The 26,915-nt window shown below is 39.4% G+C and overlaps 2 protein-coding genes and 1 pseudogene across 2 annotated transcripts; 2 read left to right on the top strand and 1 right to left on the bottom strand.

Moving 5' to 3' along the window:
* Positions 1-7,067: 7,067 nt before the first annotated feature.
* Positions 7,068-8,018, top strand: LOC124506078 (olfactory receptor 5B2-like). The gene has a single exon (XM_047072078.1). It carries the CDS (start codon positions 7,068-7,070, stop codon positions 8,016-8,018), a length of 951 nt encoding a protein of 316 aa, XP_046928034.1.
* A 7,012-nt stretch (positions 8,019-15,030) lies between these two features.
* LOC124506079 (olfactory receptor 5B12-like) lies at positions 15,031-15,871 on the bottom strand (annotated as a pseudogene).
* A 2,119-nt stretch (positions 15,872-17,990) lies between these two features.
* LOC124505423 (olfactory receptor 5B3-like) lies at positions 17,991-21,584 on the top strand. The gene is made up of 2 exons (XM_047071369.1): positions 17,991-18,012; positions 20,644-21,584. Exon 2 carries the CDS (start codon positions 20,646-20,648, stop codon positions 21,582-21,584), a length of 939 nt encoding a protein of 312 aa, XP_046927325.1. The 5' UTR covers positions 17,991-18,012; positions 20,644-20,645.
* Positions 21,585-26,915: the final 5,331 nt, after the last annotated feature.

Here is a 26,915-nt window from a genome sequence, read left to right on the forward strand (position 1 = left end):
GCAGGGCCGCAGTCAGACCTGCTGTCTGCCCCCAGCCCACCTCTGGGGCCACAGTCAGACTGGTGTGTGCCTTCTCTTCCCCTCTCCTAGGGGCAGGATTCACTGTGGGGTGGCGTGGCCATCTGGGCTACTTGCACACTGCCAGGCTTGTGGTGCTGGGGATCTGGCATATTAGCTGGGGTGGATCGGCAAGGTGCACGGAGGTGGGAGGAGCAGGCTCAGCTTGCTTATCCTTCAGTGATCGGCTTGGGGAGGGGCCCTGCTGCACCGGGATTGAGTGAGACCCGCTGGAGGGATGGATCCGCAGAAGCACAGCCTTGGGTGTTTGCGCCGTTCAAGCAAGTTCCCTGGCAGGAACCAGTTCCCTTTGGGATTTTGGCTGGGGGATGGGAGAGGGAGATGGCGCTGGCGAGCATCTGTGTTCCCCGCCAAGCTGAGCTCTGTCATCCGGGGCTCAACAACTCTCCCTCCCGTTGTCCTCCAGCCCTCCCGCTCTCTGAGCAGAGTGGTTAGCTTATAACCTTCCAGATGTCAAGTCCCTCTTGCTGTCGGAACACACTCCGTCCAGCCCCTCGCTTTTGTAAGCCAGACTCAGGGGCTCTGCTTGGCCAGCAGGCTGCCCCTCTGCCCCGGCTCCCTCCCACCAGTCCGTGGAGCGCGCACCGCCTCGCTGCCCTTCCTACCCTCTTCCGTGGGCCTCTCGTCTGTGCTTGGCTCCGGCGACTCTGTTCTGCTAGTCTTCTGGCAGTTTTCTGGGTTAGTTAGGCAGATGTGGGTGGAATCTACGTGATCAGCAGGATGTGGTGAGCCCAGCGTCCTCCTACGCCGCCATCTTCCCAGGATCCTCCAAATGTGGAATTTTAAAAACAAAACAAGTAAAACAACAACAAAAAACCCAGACTCATACAGAGAATAGATTGGGGTTGACAGAGAGAAAGAAGACTTAGGGGGCATCAGTGGGGAAAGGGTGAAGGGGATCAAGAAAAACAAATTTCCAGTTATAAAATAAATACGTCATAGGAATATAATGTACAGCATGGGGGATATAGTCAATAATATTGTATTAGCGTTGTATGGTGACAGACAATATCTAGCCTTATTGTGGTAATCAGTTTGCAATATATACAAATGTCAAGTCACTATGTTATACACCTGAAACTAATATATTATATGCCCGTTATAACTCAATAAATAATATTCTACATTTAAAAAAAAAGACAGGAAATAAGTATTGGCAAGAATGTGGAGACAAAGGACCCTCATATACCATTTGTGGGAATGTAAATTAGTGCACCCACTTCCAGGAACTATAGCACTTCCTCAAAAAAATGTTTGGTGTGGCATTGCTTATAATAGCCAAGATATGGAAGCAATCCAGGTGTCCACTGATAGAGTAATGGATAAAGAAGAAGTGATATATATATATATATATATATATATATATATCTGTATATATGTATATATATATATTACTCATCCATAAAAAAAGATGGGATCTCGCCATTGTGACAACATGGATTGACCTAGAGGGTATTACACTCAGTGAAATAAGTTAGTCAAAGAAAGACAAACACCATACAATTTCACTTATATGTGAAATCTAAAGAAACAAATGAACAAACAAACAAAAAAGGAAGCAGACCCATAAATACAAGAAACAAATAGATGGTTTCCAGAGGGAAGGGGTAGGCAGGGATGGGAAAAAGGGGTGAGGGGAGTGGGAGATACAGGCTTCCAGTTATGGAATGTATAAAAGGTACAGCATAAGGAATAAAGTTACAGCATAGGGAATATAGTCAAAGGTGTTGTGATAGCATTGTATGGGGTCAGATGGTAGCTACACTCGTGGTGAGCACATAGCATAAAGACTTTTCTAGTCACTTGGTTGCATGCCTGAAACTAGCATAACATTGTGTGTCAACCATTGTTTGGTGTAAAAAAGTATACTACAGTAAAACCTTGGATTGCAAGTAACTTGTTCTCCAAGTGTTCTGCAAGACGAGCAAATATTTCTAATAAATTTTAACTTGATAAATGAACGACGTCTTGCAATATGAGTAGTACATGATGCTGAACATCACATGATCACAACTGAGCCAATGATTCTTCTCTCTCTCTCTCTCTCTCTCTCGCTCGCCGCTGTGAGATTGTGGGTGATCGTCTCTCATGCTTGGATGCTGGGTCCCATGCTGTGGTGTTTGGCAAAAATTATTTATTTTTTAGAACTTTGGAAGGTGCCCCAAACTGGTGTAATTTTTGTCGCTTCAAAGCACCTATGGACAGTTCTTTGATTTTCCATACAAGAGTAAGCTTAGGAATGCTTTGCTTGGTTTTGGTCAGGCTGCTTGAAAGTATAGACCCTTTCCTCTGCTGTCTTATTGCCAGTTATATTAAATACATTATATGACAAGAGTTTATTAATACTGTACTGTAGTCAACATCAGTTAGTGATAGCAAAAGTCGTCCTATACGATAATCCTCCTCGTTCATGTCTCCCTCAGCCACGAAGGTTTTCAAAGGTAAGCACAGGTTAATTTGTTTATTTATCCTTGTATTTTGTATTTTTTAAAATTATTTTGTATCATATTATGGTATTGTAATCAGTTTTACGTGAATATTTTTGGGTTGTAGACTAATCATCTGAGTTTCCATTATTTCCTATGGGGAAATTTGCTTTGACAGACAAGTGCTTTGGATTACAAGCATGTTTCTGGAATGAATTATACTCACAAACCAAGGATTTACTGTATTTATGAACAAAATACAAAAAATAAATGAGCAGAGTAAGATTAGCAGGAAGAAGGAATAGAAAGTCCAAATCTACATCCCCTGATAGAAACACAGGTTTAACAATTTAAGTAACAAAATACCCTTCTGAGAAGTCCGAAGTCCAGTTCAGTGTCTCATCTGTTGAATTCCTAACCTTCAGTACTCCGAAATGTGATCTTGTATAGAAATAGGATTGTTGCAGATTTACATACTTAAGATGAGGTCCCACTGGGGTAGAGTAGGCCCCAAATCTAATAGGACTCGTGCCCCTTTAAAAAATGGAATATTTAGACAGATGCAGGCACAAGGGGGGAACACCAAGTAAAGAGGAAGACAGAGGTCAGAATGGTCAGCAGACCAAGGAATGAAAATGAACGCCAGGACATCACCCTGATGCTCGGGGACAGATATGAGACAAATTCTCCCTTACAGAATTCACAAGTAACCAACAGAACCAACCCCATCGACACATGGACCTCAGATTTCTAGTATCCAGAAATGTGAGACGATACATTTCTGTTGTTAATGCCACCTTCTTTGTGGTACTTTTTAAGAGCAGTCTTAGGAAATTAATATAGGCAACAATATGGATGAATCTCAGATACATCTTACGTGAAGGAATCCAGACACAAAGGCTACACACACTAGGACTCAACTTACAGGACATTGCAAAGGCAAAATTACATGGACAAAAGCCGTTACGTGGTTTCCAGGGACAGCAGGTGGGAGAAGGGGTTGAGCACAAAGAAGCTTGGCGTTTGGTGTAGACAATGGAACTCTTATATATCACGATGGTGCTGGCGGCTACGGGACCTTGTAAATGTGGCCAAACTCTTAGATTTATACAATCAAAACTAGGGGTATCATTGTTGTCTCTAAATTCTACTTCAGTTAGAAAATGGGTGAAATATAAGAAAGAACATGTGATATAAAACCATGTGTGCACCCTGATCAGATCAGTTAGGTCCCCACAGGCTGTTTAACTGCTTCTCCCTGAGAAGGTGGATGAGAGCTACAGACGTCCTCCTGGGGGACATGCACGGAGAACTCCGTGTCTATCTCACTCCCTCCTGATTCCATGAGATAGCCCCTGAAATCCCAGTAGGACTCAACATAACATCATTTCAGAGGGACCAGGCCATGTGCCACGCCCCTCTGGCCATCATTTATTCAGCTGACTGCTGGTACATGCATATCTTCCTCCCTGACCTTGGACCTGAGAATTTGTTTCCAGCCTGCGATCATGGCCAGGGAAAACATCTCCTCATGGAAATGATATTGATTGAGTTCCAGGTGAGAACCACTCAGCAAGGTGTTTTCTAGAACTTCCCTCCTTTGCTCATCACGACACAATTCTGTGAATTATGTGGGAGAGGTGATTTTATCCTTTATTTTACAAATAGGGAGAAAACAAGCAGCTGCTCCAAAAGCATAGTCAGAACTAAGGGTGGATTTAGGACTTGGATCATGTTTGTGACTCCATGTTGGGATCTTTCCTCCAATTTTACCTGTCTTAGAAGTCTTGGAATTTTCACTAGTACCTGCTAGAGAACATCTCCAACAGGATATATGCATTATTTCATAGCAAAAAGTCTGATTTCAGACTCACTATTCAGGATTGCCTGTCTCTTCTTTTCCGCCAGCGAGGTAAGCTTCTATGTTGCGTATATATATATATATTTTTTTTAGTAAGAAGTATAATTCATGCAAAACCCACGGGGTGCTCTACCTACTATGAGTTATTTGAGCACCGAAATAGATGATTTGAACATTACTCCTAAAGCAGTGAGCTGAGGCTGGGATTTTAGTATCAAAATTTCCATCAATGGGGAGTTTAGTGATATCTATGGAATAACATCAACTGCTTTCTTTAAAAAGATCAGCCAAACAAAAAAGTTAAGTGATGCCCTGATTCAGTAACTTTTAAATTCATCTTATTTACTATCTCTGTCCTGTCACTGGAGGTTAAAAAAAAACAGAAGATAGGGGCGCCTGGGTGGCGCAGTCGGTTAAGCGTCCGACTTCAGCCAGGTCACGATCTCGCGGTCCGTGAGTTCGAGCCCCGCGTCGGGCTCTGGGCTGATGGCTCGGAGCCTGGAGCCTGTTTCCGATTCGGTGTCTCCCTCTCTCTCTGCCCCTCCCCCATTCATGCTCTTTCTCTCTCTGTCCCAAAAATAAATAAACGTTGAAAAAAATTTTTTTTTAAAAACAGAAGACAGTGAAATAACCTCTCTATAAACTACAAAGTGTTATAATTCAATTAACAAGATTAGTACTCCGCTGTAATCTCTCCAGCATTATCTGGTCCTTAATAATATTGCTACCACATCTACAGAGGCCAACGATAAGGTCGCTAAAAGCACAGGCTTTTGACTTGGTCACAGGGTCATTTGAATCTTGAATCTTCCTCATTCAAGCTATGTAATTGTAGAGCTTTACATAACCTCTCAAATGATAAAGGGGGAATAACAATTACACTGACCTCACAACATCTCAGTGAATTTAAATGTAATGATACATTTTTACACATATATACAAACACATGCATAAATATATGTCCACATGCATGAATAGAAATGTATATGTATATAGCTCTCACTGTTTGTAGAACATGTCCTATTCTGAGATGTTATGCTTGTCAAAGCTTGACAGACACAACGACCTCAGGGTCTAGGTTTGGTGAGTGAGGATGTGACAGAATCAGGAGGGCATGGTAGAGAGTGATTAGTTGAGGACAGATGTCTTTCTAAAGGCTTCAATTTCAAAGTTAAAAGATTTAAGAGACTGTTCCTACACAAGAACATATCACATAAATTAAAAAAAAATTTTGGAGCGCCCCACCAAAACAGACCTGCAGGCTCAAGGCAGTCAAAAACTGGGACCTTTCAACCCTTGATCTTGGTGATTCAACTATAAGATGATAGTAATGGAAGGAAGAGTGAGTTCAAGAAAAGACACTCTTTTGACTCTTGCTAAAATATGGATTTTAAGAAAGAAATTAAGCAAAAGAATGGCTCATTTGGAATGACTAGAACAGAACTTGAGCTGGCAGAGGACAGACTGAGGAACACTGGAAGGAACAAAATAATCAGTGGACCAAGTGTGTGAGAAAAAGGAAACCAAGGAGAGGCTACAAGGCCTCAGAACTCATCCACACCTGAATCCCTCAAATCACCACCCACCTTTCCCAAACAGAAAGGTTATCATTCCGTCCTAGAAATATTACTACAGTAACATTGGTCAGGCCATGCTAAACATCCAACATTTTACCCCTTGTTTATAATGCATTATCTCATTTGTATCACTCAACAGTATCTTGGAGTAGATCTCGTTACAATCTGCACTGTGTGTATGGAAGAAATCAGGTCCTGGTACTGAGGTTGGAATCAATGTTTCTTGGGTGGTAAATGATAGGGTTGATAGGCACCACTTCCTAGAGCCTCAGCTCTACACCTGACATTGTGCCTTGCCCTCAGAATTGCCTCTTCTGGCTATACATGCCCTACTGCTCAAGTTATTCCACTACATCCATAATGCTTGTATGTCTCAGTTACTTAAGTAGAAAGCCACGAACACTGAGTTTGGAACAATGAAGTCAATGAGTATGTGTAAATTGAGTTAAGTTCAATTTTACTTAAATTAAGACCAGTGGACTGAAGAACCAGTCGTGGGTGCAAAACTTGGCTTTGGCAGTAATAATTTTGTAAACTTAAATACATGATTTAATCTCTGTGCTTCACAAGTTAAATGGGGGTAATAAAGAACTAGTCAATCCCATAGGGTTGTTGAAAAAAAATGAATGAATACACACAAAGTGTCTAGAGTAGTTTCTGTCTAGAGCAACATACAGGTATAAACATTTAATGATCCATGGAACTGAAATGACAGATATATTTGATTTCAGACTTGCCATCTTGATCAAGACATTACTCTTCACATCTCAGTTTACAAATTTACAAAATTTAGAAAGTGAGACTTGATCCATGAAGATCCTTCAGTTTTAGCAATGTGTGACTGTATAGAGAATTCATGCATTACATTTCATTGTCAAGCTCACACTTGAGATCTGAATAATATGAAGAATTACTGCTGTAAAGCAATAATGCACATCTATCATCTATCTACCTACCAATCTATCATTGAGATATCTATCTAGATTATCTATCATCTATCATCTATCTTTCTGTGTATCTATCTTTCTATGTATCTGTTTCAATTTCACTTCACTTGCTTTGTTGTTTATGACTCTTCCATTATTTTCATCACTACAGGGCATATTGCAGTTCCCAAACAACATCATGAAGAACAACACGGAAGTGGCTGAATTCATCCTGCTGGGACTAACCAATGACCCAAAGCTACAGATCCTTCTATTTATCATGTTCACCCTCATTTACCTCATCACGCTGTTTGGAAACATGGGGATGATTATTTTGATTCTCTTAGACTCTCATCTCCACACTCCCATGTACTTTTTCCTCAGTAACCTGTCTCTGGTGGACTTTGGTTACTCTACAGCTGTCACTCCCAAAGTTATGTCTGGGCTCCTTATGGGAGACAAAGTCATCTCTTACAATGCATGTGCTGCCCAGATGTTCTTTTTTGGAGCCTTGGCCACTGTGGAAAATTTCCTTTTGGCCTCAATGGCCTATGACCGCTACACAGCAGTGTGCAAACCCCTCCATTACACCACCACCATGACGACAAGGGTGTGTGCATGTCTGGCGATAGGTTCCTACATCTATGGTTTCTTGAATGCTTCCATCCACATTCGGAACACGTTCAGTCTCTCATTCTGCAAGTCCAATCTGATCCATCACTTTTTCTGTGATGTTCCAGCTGTCATGGCTCTATCTTGTTCTGATAGACATGTCAGTGAACTTATTCTTATTGTGGTAGCAAGCTTCAACATCTTTTTTGCTGTCTTTGTTATCTTGATTTCCTACCTGCTCATATTTATCACCATCCTGAAGATGCACTCAACTCAGGGTTATCAGAAGGCTTTATCCACGTGCACTTCCCACCTCACTACAGTCTCCATCTTCTATGGGACAGCCATATTTATGTACTCCCAGCCCACCTCCAGCCATTCCATGGACTCAGACAAAATCGCATCCATGTTCTACACTATGGTTATTCCCATGCTGAACCCCCTGGTCTATAGCTTAAGAAACAAGGAGGTTAAAACTGCTTTCAGGAAGGTGGGTGAGAAGGCAAAACTGTCTCTAGGCTTTCTACTAAAGTCATAGCATGCACAATGATCTGTGTAAATCCTCTCAGATTTCCAACATGCAGTTAGTCACATTTTAATGCCCCCCACTCCACCTAAATTACTGAGGCAATACGATCTCTTGTTCAAAAGTCTATCATCTGGAAAAAGAAGTGTATGTCCAAATACATGATATCCAAATGAGGATGGCCAATGGGAACCTTAAAAATTTGGGGGCCCTGCTTGTAGTAAAACTTATTAATTATATGTTCATTATTTTCCTTACCATATAACAACGCATCTCTATATGTAAACCATGGCACACAAAAATCCATGAATAGAAGCATATGGAAGAATCCCATATGTGCCATGCACACAGGAGTGGGGAATTAGTTAAAGGAGTTAAATGTAGTATGGCTAGTTTTTAATAGAAAAGTTAAAATAGTCAATTTAAATATTAGAATGTGAATTTATGCCTGACGTTATTTATTTCTGTAGTTAAAATTTTTTCAAGAGTCCAAAATGGGGATTAAGAATACACTTACCTTGGTGAGCACCGAGAAATGTATAAAATTGTCAAATCATTACATTGTACACTTGAAACTAATATAACACTGTATGTTAATTATACTTGAATAAGAAGAAAAATGACTGAAGGTGGCAAAACAAAGGTCCCAAATGAAGACATGACATAAATTTTTAAATAAAAATATATACTTTTGTGGCACATTTTATTCAGAGCTGCATGCATACAATATTTTAAAGGAATCAATACTTCTGTCTTTAGTGTTTGTTAGAAACAGATTTGTCACAGGGCAATTTTCAAAAGCAAGAAGGCCAGGAAAAGAAAAGTCGGTCTGTATATTACAAGAGATTTTTCCAATTTTTCTGTTTATCTTTTCTTATATTTTGTAAAACAATAAAGGCACTGAGTAAGGATAATGTTATCTATCTTCCTGCTGAAAATACTACGAGATGGCTAATGACACTCAGGCAGGGATACTTTAGTTTCAGATGAGCTACGTCATGTCTTGCCCCTCTCCTATACCCTGCCTCCTCTCCCCTCACACTGAGTTCCCTGCTGTTCCTGGACAATCCAACCTCCCTCCTGCCTCAGGGCCTTTGTACTTGCTATACTTGCTGAGGTTCAAAAAGCTTCCTCACTTCCCTCAGGTCTTTGTTTAAATATTAGCATATCACAGCCCTCCCACCTCCTATGGACACTGTTCTCAACTTGCTCTATTCTTCATAGTCCTGATCAGTACTCAACAATTTCTTTTTTTTTGAAATATATGAAATTTATTGTCAAATTGGTTTCCATACAACAATTTCTATTTATTTGTTTGTTAGCTTGTTTACTTTACTGGTCCAGCTAGGACATACACCACACAAGACAGCGAATCTTCTTTATTAACAACGTTATCCCCAATACTTAAATTGGTCATAATTTCTCAATAGGGGCGCCTGGGTGGCGCAGTCGGTTAAGCGTCCGACTTCAGCCAGGTCACGATCTCGCGGTCCGTGAGTTCGAGCCCCGCGTCGGGCTCTGGGCTGATGGCTCAGAGCCTGGAGCCTGTTTCCGATTCTGTGTCTCCCTCTCTCTCTGCCCCTCCCCCGTTCATGCTCTGCCTCTCTCTGTCCCAAAAATAAATAAATGTTGAAAAAAAAATTAAAAAAAATAATAATTTCTCAATAAACATTTGTTAAATTAATGAATAAATTAATTAAACTTTGAGCCCAGAAGTCAATATATTTGAGCCACTGATAATTATAGATAATAATGCATTATGTAATTCTTTTTTAAATATAATTTATTGTCAAGTTGGCTAAAATACAGTGTATACAGTGTGCTCTTGGTTTTGGTGGGTAGATTCCCATGATATATCACTTACATACAACACCCAGTGCTCATTCCAAGTGCCCTCAATGTCCATCATCCTTTTTCCCCTTTTCTTCTCCCACCCCATCAACCCTCAGTTTATTCTCTGTATTTAAGAGTCTCTTATAGTTTGCCTTACTCCCTCTCTGTTTGTAACTATTTTTTTCCCTTTCCCTTACCCCATGGTCTTCTGTTAAGTTTCTCAAGTTCCACATATGAGTGAAAACATATGTTATTTGTCTTTCTCTGACTGACTTATTTCCTTTAGCATAATACCTTCCAGTTCCATCCATGTTGCTACAAATGGCCAGATTTCATTCTTTCTCATTGCCAAGTAGTATTCCATTGTATATGAAAACCACATCTTCTTTATGCATTCATCAGTTGATAGACCTTTAGGCTCTTTCCATAATTTGGCTATTGTTGAAAGTGCTGCTATAAACATTGGGGTACAAGTGCCTCTATGAATCAGCACTCCTATATCCTTTGGATAATTTCCTAGTTGTATAATTGCTGGGTCATAGGGTAGTTCTATTTTTAATTTTTTGAGGAAACTCCACACTGTTTTCCAGAGTGGCTGCACCAGTTTGCATTCCCACCAGCAGTGCAAGAGGGTTCCCGTTTCTCCACATCCTTGTCAGCATCTGTTGTTCCCTGCATTGTTAATTTTAGCTTGATAATGCATTATGTAATTCTTTAAAAAAGAATTTGAGAGCATTTTAGGAGATGTGCTTGCTTTTTTTTTTTTCTATATTCTCTCACTGACTATTTGCATTTCACTCTTTTGCACAAATAACCTTTTGAAAACCACATTATCAAATAGATCATATAAAACTACTTTAATTCTTTTCTATTAGGAATTTCTCATTAAATGAAAATGCATGAAATAAATTATTTTTAATAAATTATAATAACACAAAATATGAGTCTGCAAAGTTTCCTAACTGTTCAATTTGCAAAATTCCTTCATAAATAATGATTACTCAATCAACTCCAATGATTTTTTTTTTTAATTTTTTTTTTTTCAACGTTTATTTATTTTTGGGACAGAGAGAGACAGAGCATGAACGGGGGAGGGGCAGAGAGAGAGGGAGACACAGAATCGGAAACATGCTCCAGGCTCTGAGCCATCAGCCTGACGCGGGGCTCGAACTCCCGGACCGCGAGATCGTGACCTGGCTGAAGTCGGACGCTCAACCGACTGCGCCACCCAGGCGCCCCAACTCCAATGATTCTAAACATCCATAGAAAATGTAAGCATGACAATATTTTACAATGAACATAACCTACCTCAATATGCTAATATAATCTATGGTCAGTGCATATTTTATTTGAATTAGAAGTGAGCTGAATTTTATAATAAAGCCTTCCAAAGGAATTTTTACCCATCTTCCTTTCCCATCTCTATAATTTTAAAAGCATCCAACTTCCCAAGATTTGCAAAACGGTGCATAAATGTCCTAAGAGGGATATGTTGACATTAGTGGGGTCTGTGCGGGGCAACACAAGTATCTGCTCTGAAGTCTATGAAAATAGTTTCTCTTCTGGAACCATTTCTTTAAAAAATTTTTTTAAAACATTTATTTAATTTTGAGAGACAGAGAGAGACAGAGTATGAGCAGGGGAGAGGCAGAGAGAGAGGGAGACAAAGAATTTCAAGCAGGCTGCAGGCTCTGAGCTGTCAGCACAGAGCCCCACGTGGGGCCCCAACTCACAAATCGAGAGATCATGACCTGAGCCAAAGTCGGACGCTCAACCGACTGAGCCACCCAGGCGCCCCATCGGAACCATTTCTTAATAATTACTTTAAACATATCTGAAATTTGAAAATGATTTTAGATTTTCAAAATATTAGCTGGGGTATTATATAATACATGTCCTTTATACCTGTCACCCAGCTTCCCCTATTGTTAACATCTTACTTTATCATAATACATTAGTCAAAACTAAGAAACCAACATTGATACAGTTCTGTTATCTAAACTTAAAAAATTCATTGAGATTATTATTTTTCAACTCATGTCATTTTGCTCTTACAGATTCAGAATACAGCACTGAATATATTGTCCCATTTCCTTAATCTCCTTTGATTGGTGACAGTGTCTCAGTCCTTCCTGGATTTTCACGACCTTAACAGCTCAGAAGTAGAAGGTCTTCCAATTTTTTTTTAGAAGGTTTTCCAGTCGGTGTTTGTCTGATTTTTTTGTGTGTGTGGTCAGGATTATAGGTTTTCAGAAAAATAAGAATTGCCATTGTCATCACACTTTATCAGGGGACACATATTACTGTGACTTGTCACTGGGGATAGTAACCTTAATCACCAAAACAAGATATGTTTTCCAGGTTCTTCAGTATAATGCTATCGTTTTCCACCAGCAAGTTCTATACTTTAGAATCACGTCACTAAGTTCAGGCCACAATCAATGTGGATTGTCCATCTCTTAGGGGAAGTCTCAACATGTAATTTAGAATTTTTCTATAAGAAAAAAATTTTTTTGTTTATTATTTACATCTATGTGGACTTACATATACCTGCTTTGTGCTTTGGGGTACAATTTGTACTGTATTATTTATTTTATTGTTCAGATCACTCCATCTTTGGCCATTGGGGGCACTTCCAGTTTTACTTTTGTTTCCTTGTGAGATGCTCAACCCTTCTGTTTTCTGAACTCCTCCTTACTTTCTGGAACTGTAAGGCACTCCGGGCTCCTGTTGTGCTATTCTGGTCCCAGCCCAGTCATCAGCCCTTTCTCCAAAGAGCCCAGTTCACTCTCCATTGGAACTCAAATGACCCCAAACCCTCCAGCCTTCTTTCCTATAACTGGTAAATGAAATAACAACTAGCTACAGGAGGCTGAGGACCTTCCTAAATGGTTTTTGAAGCATCTGTGAGTAGAGACTGTGCACATAAGTTCTCTTTTAGTCCCTCAGTTCCTGTTCCAAGTCCTTGCCTTTGTCTCACTTGTTCCTCACTTCAAGCACCACACCACTTCTTGTGACTCCTCTCTCCCTGTCTCTACACTGTTTTTGCCAGGGTGACATAAACCACCCACTCTCCTTAATTCTTCCAGAGAACAAAATACACAGTAACCTGGTACTCAGACAAAATGGACAGGAAGTGAAGCCCAGAATGATGAATTGATGCAAAGTAAGAATTTGATATAACTTATCCTCAGGTTCATGAAGCATCATCTACTGTCAAACATCTCTTCCCAGCCAGCTCTCTCCTAAAACTCTCTGTTCCCACCATGTTGTTAGGTTCCACCCATCTTCTCTCTTCTCAAAGTTTAAAGTCTCAAGACCCTGTCTTTCTAGATGCTCTGGGAAAAGACAACATGCATTCCCTCCATCATTCAGGTTGGGAAAATACTTAGAAACTATGTAAAGCAAAGAATAATCATGGAATAGATTGTTGAGTAAACAATTTATGAGATTTGTAACCCCACCATCCCACCAAAACCACTCAAAGTCATCCACCAACTTCATATCACTATGACATATTGCCAGTTCTAAGTGTTGGTATTTCTTGACCTACCAACAGCTTTGACACAGCCGTTCCCTCTTGATGCTTTTCTCACCACTAGGTTCCCAGGACACCTTCACTGGCTCCTCATCTTGGTGATATTTTATTAAGAGAGTTCCAGATGCCAGTCCTTGAAAACATTTAGCTTCTCTCTACCTACATTCTCTTACCTATGTTCTCATTCTCATGCTGAAAACTCTAAATTTATACGATTCCAGTCCCAAACCTTCCCTGTGGTATCTGAGAGGCATCTCAAGTCTTGTATGCCCCAAGTGAAATTCATGCCCTCTTCCCACACAAACTTCTTGCTTTCATGCCTGCCACAGCTCACATAGTAGTCCTTTTAGTGCTTATGTAGCTAGGCTACCATTTTCCTCCCACTCCACATCCAGTACACCATCATATCATGTCATCTCATTATTTTAAACATAATAAAAACAACCTGGCCAGCTGGGATCAATATAAAATACCTTATATGATTTGGAGGAAACAAAAAAAGCCATCAAACAAATAAAATATTAATTTCATAGACTTATTTTAAATTATGAAAAAAGTAAGAGTCGATAAGAGATAAAAAGCTATCTTAGATGGTGTGGTCAAGAAAAGGGCTCTTAATAAAGCAATGTGAGGTCTAGGAAAAGACCTTACACTAAGGGCAAACACAAGCCAGAGACCCAATTTTGGAGACAAGGCTAGCCATTCAGATTCAGGTACAAGTTGTGTAGTGGGATGCTGGTTTTCCTCAAAAAACATTCTTTTCTTCTTCAAAAGTATGGGAATTTCAGCTAAGTACATTAACTTTCAGTTAAAGATTAAATTTTGAAGTTAGCTTCCCAGGTCATTTTTGTGGCCTTATGACTGAATTCTTGCCAATGGGATGTACTCAGAAGTATTGCATACAGCTACGATATCACTTTCTTGAAAAGAAATTGTTTTTCCTTCAATCCGTCTCTTCCTCTTTTCCTGCAGATAAAATAGTTATGATGAGGAAAGACTTTCAATATTCTGGGAGATGGTAGATAGAGACTATGTGGACTGAACTTGGCCCCAGAATGATCAAGACACATCATGTCCAGATAATTCATATATATCCTGCTGAATTCGCATCCACTAGTTGAGAATAAGTTGCTCTTGTATTTAAGCCACTGTAGTTTGGCTTTCTTTGTTACAGTACTTTAGCCTAATTTTTAATTGTGGTAGGTTAACTCTGGGCACAAATCCTTTGCAGCTGTTTTCTTCAAGAGTGGAGTCTTTCTTCATGCTTGCATTGGGGCCAACCTTTTGATACCATTAATTAGTATAATATGATAGAGGAAACGTGTGTTAGGAGTCTGTGTTTTGAGAACCATTCTGTTTTATTTTTACAATGAGAATATTATGTAAGAAAGCTGGTCCATCCTCTGGAGGATGAAAGAAAGGTCCATCCTTCTGTGGAGAAGAGGTAGGGCATAACCAGAATCAACAGTTAGAAACGTGAGGAAGGCCATCTTGAACCTTTCAGCCCAGCTGACTATACAGAAGATGTGAATGAGCCTGCGTGGAAGCAGCAAAGGAACTGCCCTGCCAACCACAGAACTATGAGAAATAATAAACTGTTGTTTTAAGTCACTAGGCATTGTGATATTTTGCTACACAACAATAGAGAACTGGTTATCTATTCAGTTTTATAATCTCTCTAATTAATCGTGGACTGAACGGAATCTTCATCTTCTTAGTGGATTTCCTGAAAGCATTATTCACCTCTTTATTCCTTAGACTGTAGACAGTAGGGCTCAACATGAGGACTCTAATTACATAGAACACAGATGCCATTTGGTCAATTTCTGTAGAATCACTAGAACTGGGTTGTAAGTACACGAACGTGACAGTTCCATAGAAGAGGGTGACTGCGGTGAGGTGTGAGGCACAGGTGGAGAAGGCTTTCTTCTGTCCGTCGGCTGAGCGCATCCTCAGGAGGGCAATGAATGTGAACAGATAGGAGGTCAAGATTACTATCAGGGCAAAACAAACTTAGAAATCTACTAAGATAAAGAGCACGATCTCATTTATGTAGTTGTCACAACAGGAAGGAGCCTAGATTGGGGCGATATCACAGAAAAAGTGATGGACCACATTGGAATGGCAGAAGAGGCAGAAGGTGAATCCAGGGTGGGTGACCCCAGACATAGCAGCCTACTGCCATTTGAGCACACAAGCTGGTGGTCACAGCGGTGGTATAATGTAAGGGCTTACATACCGCTGCAGGCCGATCGTAAGTCATGACCGCTAGCAAGAAACAGTCTACACTGGCAAAAGCCGCACAGAAGAACACATGAGCAACACAGTCACCAGAGGAGTTGACTTTGTCCTCTGTGAGAAACCCAGCCGTCACCTTGGTAGTAACAGTTAGGAAGTAAACGGGGTCCACCAGAGAGAGGTTACATACAAACAAAAAGCTGAAACAGGCCCATAAATCCAGAGAACACACCGGTGGTTGCCTGCGGGGACACATGTGGGGGAAGGGCAAAGTGAGCAAAGGGGAAATGGGAGATAAAGACTTCCACTTAGGAAATGAATAAACCAGGAGAAGGAAGCTACAACGTAGGGAATACAGTCAGTGGTATTGTAAACAGTGTTACAAGGGTGGCGTGGTGATGGATGGGAGCTAGAGTTGTGGCAGAGCATAACGTGTAGAACAGTCAAATCACAATATTGTAGGTCTGAAACCAGTGTATCATTGGGTACCACCTATGCTTCAATAAAAAATAAAACGAGTGTTTCTTCATTGAAAGAAAAAACATTAGGTAAAGGTTTAGATCATGTCTCTTGTTTGTTTTTGTTTTGAGTAGTTATTTAAATTCCAGTTAGTTCACCTACTGTGTGATATTAGTTTCAGGAGTAGAATTTAGTGATTCGTCACTTGTATAGAACATCCAGGGCTCATCCCAACACGTGCCCTCCTTAATACCCATCACCCATTCAGCCCATCCCTCACCCTCCTCCCTCCGGCAGCCCCCGTTTGTTCTCTATCATTAAGAATCTGTTTTATGGTTTGTCTCTGTCTTTTTTTCTCCTATGTTCATATATTTTGTTTCTTAAGTTCCACATATAAATGAAATCGTATGGTATTTGTCTTTCTCTGACTTATTTCGCTTAGCCTAATACGCTCTAGCTCCACCCACATCATTGAAAATGGCAAGATTTCATTCTTTTTGACTTGGCTGAGCAATGTCCTATCGTATATATGTGCCACATCTTCTTTATCCATTCACCAGTCGATGGACATTTGGGATCTTTTCATAATTTGGCTATTGTTGATAAGGCTGCTGTAAACATTGGTGTGCCTGTGCCCCTTCGAGTCCGTATTTTTGTAATCTTTGGGTAAATGTCTAGTAGTACAATTGCTGAATCATAGGGTAGTTCTATTTTTTAACTTTTCGAGGAAACTCCCTAATGTTTTCCAGAGTGGCTGCACCAGTTTGCCTCCCACCAACAGTGTAAGAGGGTTTCCCTTTCTCTGCATCCTCTCTAACACCTGTTGTTTTCTGTGTCGTCACTTTTAGCCATTCTGACGGGTGTGAGGTGGTATCTCATTGTGGTTTTGACTTGTGTTTCCCTGATGATAAGTGATGTTGAACATCTTTTCTTGTGTCTGTTGGCCATCTATGGGTCTTCTTTGGAAAAATGCCTACTCATAGATCGTCTTTATTCATAATCACCAAACACTAGAACCAACACAGATGTACCTCAGTTGAAGAGAGGGATAAACAATTGGTAATGACCATACAGTTAAATACTACTCTACAGTAAAAATATTGCCCTTTGTCACAGGTAGCAATGTAGATGGGTCTCAAATGCTAAGTGAAAGATTATAGACTCAAAGAGTACATAGTTTAGAATTACAGTTAGGATACTCTTGCCAAGGCAAATTTATTTCGACAAAACAGTTTATAGGTTGCCTGGGACAGTGGGTAGGAGAATGGGTTTACCAAAAGCAGTTCCTATGAATTTCTTTAGGTGCTAGTGCTCACTTGTAAATTTGACAGAATCTTACAACTACCCACTGGGATTATGGATATTATTGCATGAAAAATAATACATAATTATAAACTGACAAAAATAATAAGGACTAACAAGTAATACAAAAATATGTGTGTTCAGTGAAAATTACCTGCATGGCCCCCACAGGCAGTTTAATTACTTCTGTCCTGGGAAAGTGGGATGAGGTGCCAGAAATGTTCTCCCAGGGGAAATTCCCAGAAGTCCCTGTGTCTCTATAAACTTTCCATGTCCCCATGCATTAGCCAATGAAATCCCAAGATGACTCCACATGACATCATTGTAGAGGCACCAGTCTGCATGTTGAACCCATTTGGTGATCATTTATTCATGTGAATATTAAACTTGCTAGTGCACAGAAGTCTTATCGTGGATTCTCTATCAGCCTGCAACCACATTCAGGGGAAACACCCCAAGAGAAAAATCACATCGATTGACTTTAATAATGATAATTTCTTACTCAGATGCTTTACAGACCCTCCCTGCTTGTTATTTACAGACATAAGTCTGAATTATGTCAGAGGGAATCATATCATCTTTATTTTACAAATAAGGAGGAAGTCAGTGATTCTTCTAAGGACACAGAAGGAATACATGGTAGGTTCAGAAATTAACCACGTTAATGTTCCTTCCTCCATTTTTCCCTGCCTCAGAGACCTTGGAGCCTTATGACCATGTCCTGAGAGAGCTCCTGTAGTAGGATTTATGCATTATTCTACAGCTGAGATTCTGATTCAGACCCACTATGCAACATTGGCTCTTCCTGCTCACGGCAAGCATCCATATCCCGTAAACATTTTTAACGAGAAGTGTAATCCATGCAAAGCAGTAGGGCAGCTCTGCTTATTTCGAGTTATTTGAGAACAGAAATCGATGTTTTCAATGTTTTTCCAAACTACGGAGGTGAGACTGGCATATACATGTCAAAATTTCCTTCAGAAGGGAGTTTATTGACACTTAAGGAACATCGTCCTGCTTTGCTAAAGGTATGAACAAAACAGCCACAGATGATTCTCTAATTGATCGAGTGGTGATTTCATCCTGGCCACTCAATGCTGACCTCTCATTGGACACAAACAAGCAAGAGCAAGAGTGAAATAACCTTTAAACCACAAAATCCCTCATATGAATTAACAAGATCCCCTATAATTTCCCTATAACTTTCCCCTATAATTTCAAGCTTATCGTCAGCAGTACAACCACAGATGTTGACAGCGAATGGCTAAAAGCAGAGCCTTTTGATTACACAGAAAGTGGATTTAACTCTCGAATCTTGACTCTTTCCCATGCTAGCTGTGTATTTTAGAGCATCGCATAACTTCTCAAATCCTCACGCTCCACAATGGTGAAGGAGGCATAAAAATACTACCTCCTGTATGCACACACATTTGACATATAAAGCCTTTATTATTGCTCATAGAATGTAGTACAGGCTCCAAGTAGGTATGTGTGTTAAGGCTGGCAAACAATGTCCACAATGTCTAATGTTGGCAAGTAATTCCCCTATTGTATGGGAAATTGTCAAAGTGTAGGAGGAAGATGTGAGTAGTTAGCAGAAGAGGGATGCCCTTCCAAGGCTTCAAGTTTAAGTGAACAGATTTATAGTACTCTTCCTATGGAGGAGTACTGACTATCCCAGCTCCTCAGGCTCCAGGCAGCCCACCATGTGCACCATGCACGTGTCTCTCAGACACTTCAGTGGGAAACCACAAACTGATTTTGGACCAGTAGAGACAATGAGCAATGGTAAGTTGAGTTCAATTCAATTTCGTTTCAATACATTTTAGACTGTCATCTTAGGAACCATTCAGTGTGGGTTCAAAAGTTGGTTCAAAGCATGGCTTGTCAACTAATATTCATTTAAATATAAAAAATCGGGGCCTGTGGGTGGGTCAGTCTGTTAAACCTCCAACTTCGGCTCAGGTCATGATCCCATGGTGCACGGGTTCGAGCTCCACCTTTGGGCTCTGTGCTGACAGCTCAGAGCCTGGAACCTGCTTCGGATTCTGTGTCTCCCTCTCTCTCTGCCCCTCACTTGCTCACACACACACTCTCTCTCTCTCTCTCTCTCTCAAAAACAAATAAACATTAGACATTTTTTCAAAAAATAAATATAAAACATTACTCAATGTCCTGTGCATATTTATTTATTAGAGAGAGAGAGCACAAGCAGGCGAGGGGCAGAGAGACAGGAAGAGAATCAACGTGGAGCCTGATGCAAGGGCTCAATCTCATGACCAGAGCGAAAATCAAGAGTCAGACACTCAAGTGACAGCCACCCAGGAACCCCTTGTGCATCATAATTTAAATGACCGTAATAACAAATTAAACTCATGATGTTCTTGAGAGGATGTAGGGAATATACAGATTTTCCAGGACTTACAATGAGCTTATGTTTCAATAACTCCATGGTAAGTTGAAAATATGGTAAGTTGAAAATTTACTTAATACACCTGACTTACTGAACATCATAGCTTAGCCTCTCCTACCTCAAACATACTCTGAGCACTTACATAAGTCTACAGTTGGACAAAATCATCTCACACAAAGTCTGTTTTCTAATAAATATCTCATGTAATGTACTGAAAGTGAACCACAGAGTGGTTGCCAGTGTCTGGGTTGTTGACCCTCATGATTGCGTGGCTGACTGGGGGCTGTGGCTGGTGCCAATGCCTAGCATCATGAGAGTCAAGCCTCACATCAGTAGGCTGGGAAAAGGTCAAAATTCAAAAGTCACAGTTTGATTTGCATCGAATGTGTGTCACTGTTGCCCCATCGTAAAGTGGAAAAATCATTAAATCGAATCATCGTAGGTTGGGGACCGTCTGTACCTCTACAGGGTCTGCAGCAGTTCCTGGTGGGTGAGTCATGGGCAAGTACTTGCTTTCACTAGGCTTGGGGGAAGTGAACGGCCAGACATTCCTTCTGGACGAGCCATCTTGATCAAGTTATTTAATTCTCTACGTCTCAGTTTACAGATTTCTAAAACTTTAGAATTGAGGAGATGCTCCATACTTCAGATTCAACAGTTTGCAAATCTGCACATCATTAATGTGCTGACTTTTGTTGTCAAACTAATTTTTTTTTATCTGGAGAAACTTGATATACAAGCTACTGCTCTAATGAAATAACACATACTGTATGTATACACTTTTCAATATAAGTCTCTTGGTTTATCACCCATTTCTTTCTTCTCATTGCCATAGTGTTTGTGGTTCTCAACACTGATGGATAACAGGACAGAAGTGACGCAGTTCATCTTGCTGGGACTAACCAGTGACCCAGAACTGCAGGTTCCCCTCTTTATCGTGTTCACCCTCATCTACCTCATCACTCTGGTTGGAAACCTGGGGATAATAGTGTTGATTCTGTTGGACTCTCGTCTCCACACTCCCATGTACTTTTTCCTCAGTAACCTGTCTCTGGTGGACCTTTGTTACTCTACAGCTGTCACTCCCAAGGTCATGGCTGGATTACTTATAAGAGACAAGGTCATCTCCTACAATGCATGTGCTGCTCAGACGTTCTTTTTTGCAGCCTTTGCCACTGTGGAGAGTTACCTGTTGGCTTCAATGGCCTATGACCGCTATGCAGCAGTGTGCAAACCCCTCCATTACACCACCACCATGACGACAGGTGTGTGTGCACGTCTGGCCATAGGTTCCTACACCTGTGGTTTCCTGAATGCCTCTATCCACACTGGAGACACGTTCAGACTCTCCTTTTGTATGTCCAATGTGATTCATCATTTTTTCTGTGATGTTCCTGCAGTCATGGTTCTTTCTTGCTCTGATAGACGTGTCAGTGAGCTGGTTCTTGTTTACGTAGTGAGCTTCAACAGCTTTTTTGCTCTCATGGTCATCTTGATTTCCTACATATTCATATTTATCACCATCCTAAAGATGCACTCATCTACAGGATATCAGAAGGCTTTCTCTACCTGTGCTTCTCACCTCTCTGCAGTCTCCATCTTCTATGGGACACTCATTTTTATGTACTTACAGCCCAGTTCCAGCCATTCCATGGACACAGACAAAATGGCATCTGTGTTCTACACCATGGTCATCCCCATGCTGAACCCTGTGGTCTATAGCCTGAGGAACAAAGAGGTTAAGAGTGCACTCATGAAGGTCGTTTCAGAGGCAAAATTATCTTTAAGATTGTGATTTTTTAACATTGTACATTGTAAATGAATCTAGTTTTGTTAAGACCACAGTGAAATTAAGAGTCTGAAATTGTATCCTTACTTATTCAATATCTCTTGTCCTGAAAAAAGAAAATATATATACAGAAAAACAATACTGAATAAGAATGGTTAAGATGACTTGGGGCCTCCTTGTCAAAAACTTATTAAAGATATGGATTTATTCACTTACTCTACATGCATTTTTTTTCTACCACATTAATGCTGAAACACATAAAATAGGGGCACAAATGAGACCATGAACAGAAGTGCATGCATGTGCCCTTGAGGATACACACACATTGGAGTAGGAAATTTCCCAGAATTAAATGGAATGTTGCTAGGTTTTAATAATAATGATTTAAAATTTTAATTTATGTATTAGAATAGAAATTTATGTCCAATATTTTTCACCTCTTTATTTGAATTAATCTCTAAGACTCCTAGGAAGCTTTATTATTTTGGTATTTGTAAGACTGTGCTTGAATATACTAATATTCTCATGCTACTATGTGGGGGCAGTGTAGTATAACACAAACATTCACTTCTATGTTTATGCTGAGGCTTCTCCTATTGAAAACATTTCTAATTATTATTTTGAATAATTATTTAATTTTAGAACTATTTCAGAGTTACAGAAATTTTTCAAAACAGTGTAGAATGTTCAGTATAACTCTGTGACAGTCCGGATAATGGCCTGCAAAGACATTTCACAGCCTAATTCCTAGAACCTTCCAAAAGTTACCTTATATGCTCTAAAAGGACTGTGCATATGTGGTTAACTTAAGGATTTTATCCCAGATTTTCTGTGTGGACCATAGAGGAAATGCCATGTATACGTAGGGAGTCAGAGAGATGTGACCACAGGTAAAAGAGGAGTAGACAATGTGACCTTGAAAACAGATTGAAGTAATGTGACCACAAACCGTGGACGACAGTGGTCCCCAGAAAATGGGAGACGCAAGAAATAGATTTTGTCTTAGAGCCTATGGAGGGAGCATGGCTCTTCTAATACACTGACTTTTGTCCAGGAAAACTGGTTTTGGATTTCTGGATTCTAGACTGTGAAAGAGTGAATACATATTATTTAAGCCTCCAAGTTTGCGGTCATTTGTTATAGCAACCATAGGCAACTAATATAGCTCTTGGCTGGTTTCCCCTACAATGTAATCTTATATTACCTGGAAAATTTGTAAAACTAGGAAACCAAGCGTGACACCATATTATTTTTGAAATTTCAGACTTTATTCAGATTTAATTAGTAGCATCATTTTCCTCTTCTTATATTTAGCTGTCATACCTCGTTAGTCTCTTCTGGTCTATGACAAACTCTCTGTTCCTGTTTTCGATGGTTTTGACAGCTTTGAAGAGTACTCATCAGGTATATCATAAAATGTCCTTCAGTAGTGATTTTCTGACGTTTTCTCATGATGAGATTGGGATTATAGTTTTCATAAAGTACTACCACTAAGGTGAAATGTTCTTCTCATCACATCGTATCAAGGGTACATGCTATCAAGATGATTTATCCCTGATAACATTAACCTTGATCACATGTCATCCATGAAGATTGCAAGGTTTCTCCTTTGTGGAGTTACTTTTCCTCCCCTTTTCTAAGGTCTGTTTTAAAGAAATAAGTCACAAAGTTCAGCTCACACTCCAGGTGTTGGAGCAGTAAGCTCCACATTCTGGAGAGGGCAATATTTAAATAACTTATTTGAAGTTCTTCTGTTAACAATATTTGCGGGGTCCCTGGGTGGCTCAGTCGGTTGGGCGTCCGACTTCGGCTCAGGTCATGATCTCATGGTCTGTGAGTTTGAGCCCCTCGTCAGGCTCTGTGCTGACAGCTCAGAGCCTGGAGCCTGTTTCAGATTCTGTGTTTCCCTCTCTCTCTGGCCCTCCCCCGTTCATGATCTGTCTCTCTCTGTCTCAAAAATAAATAAACATTTTTTTAAAATTAAAAAAAAACAATATTTGCTTCTTTTCCCTCAATTATTTATTTACCCAATCATTTATTTATCTGAATGTGTTCTCATTTATTGGCTTTATATGTTACATAACAACCAATACAAGGTTACTTATTTTTGTTCAAATTGTTCCACTCTCACCATTCAAGACTCTTTCGGTTAACTCCTGTGTCCCTTTGACATTGGTTCATTCTTTTGTGTTTTGAGCACGTCCTTACTTTATGGTATTACATGATGCTCTGGGCTCATCTTGTATTTTCTCTGCCCCTAACACAGAATTGATGATTTCTATTAAGACCCCTTAATTATTTTACTAGAGAATGGTATTTAAAAGCCAAGACCTGGATGCTGAGTGTGCTTGCTGATACTGGAGTTCCACTTCTTCTAGGTCTTTTTGTTGACAGAAGTAGGCAGCATATTAGTCTGTATACATTCATAATTATACCATTTCCCCTACCTATCATTCGTATCTATATTAAACTGAACATTAGTGTATACTGATGCCTCTGATTCTAATCTGTTTATCCAACATTCCCCCTGTAGTATCTATAATTTCCATTCATAATAGTGAGAAACTGGGGTCTCAACAATCTCATTCATCCATTTATTTGTGTGACAAATTAACAAGTAGAGCAGTTCTATAATTGTTAACTCATCCCCCCCATGAGAAACATATACTTTACTAAATGCACATATACAATAGTAAGTAAAGTACAACATTTTAAAATAGTTTCTTTTATTTTTAGCCTTGCAGTTTCTGATCAACACACTGGTTTCCAGCATTACTTAAGTTAATGCATTTCTTTCCTCGTCTCCTTTCAGTGAGGTTAACTCATACATTTGTAGTACATTTAGATTTTTTTTTTCACAGTCTATATTCACTTCTGGGATTCTCCTGTGCTCCTGGCTGATTCTCCTGATTTACATATATTAAATTTTACCTTTTCTATGTACAGTTCTATGGGTTTTAACAAGTACAGAGTCATGTGTTCATCAGCTCAGTACCCTAAAGAATATATTATCATCCTAAAATTTCCATTTCCATTCCTTTTATAGACAGCCACTCTTACTCCTCCAACCCTTGGAAATCACTGAGCTTTTTTGTTTTCCAACCCTATGTTATATGGATGGAATCACACAATATGGAGGGTTTGGGAAGGAAGAAATAAATATTGTCTTTGTTCACAGGTGATATGATTGTTTATACAGAAAAATCTGAAATAATAGACAAATAAAAAACCCTCTTGGTACTAATTGATTATAGCAGGGTTGTATGCTGCCAGGTTAATACCCAAAATTCTATCACTTTCTTATATACTGACAAGAAACAAGTGGAAGTTGAAATAAAAAATACAAAACTTTTTATATTAGCACCCCAAAAAAGGATATAACTTAGTTATAAATCTCAGAAAATATATGCATAATCTAATGAAGAAAACTACAAAACTCTGATGTTGTTGAGTGAATCCAAAGAATAACTAAGTAAATGGAGAGATATTCCATTTTCATGGATAAGAAGACACAATATTGTCAAGATGTCATTTCTCCCAATATTATCTATAGATTCATTGCAGTCTCAAACAAAATCCCAGTAAGTTATTTTGTAAATATCAACAAATTGATTCTAATGCTTATAGAGAAATGTAAGAGACCCGGAAGAGCTAACACAATATTAAAGGGAAAGAACAAAATTAGAAATTGACACTACTGAACTTCAAGACTTACTATAAAATTTTAATAATCAAGATGATGAGGTATTACAGCTTTATTTACAATAGCCAAATTATGGAAACAACCCAAATGTTCATTGACTGATGAGTGGTTAACAACAAAGTGGTATATATATATATATATATATATATATATATATATATATATTCAGCCATAGAAAAGAATGAAAACTTCCCACTTGCAACATGTATGGAGTTAAAAAGCATTATGCTAAGTGAAATAAGTCAGTCTGAGAAAAACAAATATATGCTTTTACTCTTATGTGCAATTTAAGAAAAAAAACAAATGAGCAAAGGGAAAAAAGATAGAGAAACAAACCAAGAAACAGACACTTAAGTACAGAGAACAAACTGATGGTTACCAGAGATGAGGTTGGGGGGAGAGTGGGTGAAATAGGTGATGGGGATTAAGAGTACACTTATCATGATAAAAAAAAAAAAGACATTGAGGTATCGGAAAAAGAATAGACCAATAGATCAGTGGAACAAAATAGAGAGCCCAGAAATAGACTTACATAAATATATTCGACTAATTTGTAATAAAGGAGCAAAGGCAATCCAATGAAGAGCAAAGATAACATTTTCAACAAATGATGCTGGAATAACTGGACATCCTCATGGAAAAATGTGAATCTACACACAAATCTTACCTCCTACACAAAAATTAACTCAAAATGGATCATAGACCTGAATATAAAATACAAAATTATAAAACTCCTGAAAGGTACCAGAAGAAAGCCTAGATGACCTTGGGTTTGGCAATGACTTTTTAGAGATGACACCAAAGGCACGATCCATGAACGAAAACAATTGAGTACCTGGACTTCGTAAAAATTAAAAAATTCTGCTTATGAAAGATATCTTCAAGAGAATGACATGACAAACCACAGACTGGGGGAAATATTTGCAAAAACCACATCTGATAAAAGACTGTTACCCACACATACAAAGAACTCTTAAAACTTAACAATAAGTAAAAAACAAAAACAAAACAAAAAAACACAAGCTGATTAAAAGACAAAGACCGTAACAAACACCTCACCAAACAAGACAGACAGAAGACAAATAAGCATATGGAAGGATGATCCACAGCATATGTCATGAGGGAATATAACTTAAAACAAGAAAAAAATCTGTAACTATGTTTAATGATGGAGGTTCACTAGATTTTTAGTAATGCTCATTTTACAATGTATGCAGATATCGAATCATTAGGCTCTATGCCTAAAGCTAAAGTTGTATGTGAATTATACCTCATTAAAAAAAAAAATCAGTGAAATACCACCACACACCTATCAGAATGGCCCGAATCTGGAACCCTGACAATACCAAATGCTGGGGAGGATATAGAGCAACAGGAACTCTTATTCACTGCTGGTGGGAAAGCAAAATGGTACAGCTACTTTGGAAGACTGTTTGTCAGTTTCTTACAAAACCAAACATATGAGACCCCTGGGTAGCTCAGTCGGTTAAGTGTCCGACTTCGGTTCAGGTCATTATATCACAGTTTGTGAATTCGAGCCCTGCATCGGGCTCTCTGTTGTCAGCACAGAGCCCGCTTTGGATCCTCTGTCCCCACCCCCCCTGCACCTCCCACACTCTCTCTTGCTCTCTGTC

This window comes from Lynx rufus, unplaced genomic scaffold, assembly GCF_022079265.1.
Source record: "Lynx rufus isolate CCGP_SWC_20201006 ecotype Redwood Valley unplaced genomic scaffold, mLynRuf1.p SCAF_9, whole genome shotgun sequence".
NCBI classification, from domain to species: domain Eukaryota; kingdom Metazoa; phylum Chordata; class Mammalia; order Carnivora; family Felidae; genus Lynx; species Lynx rufus.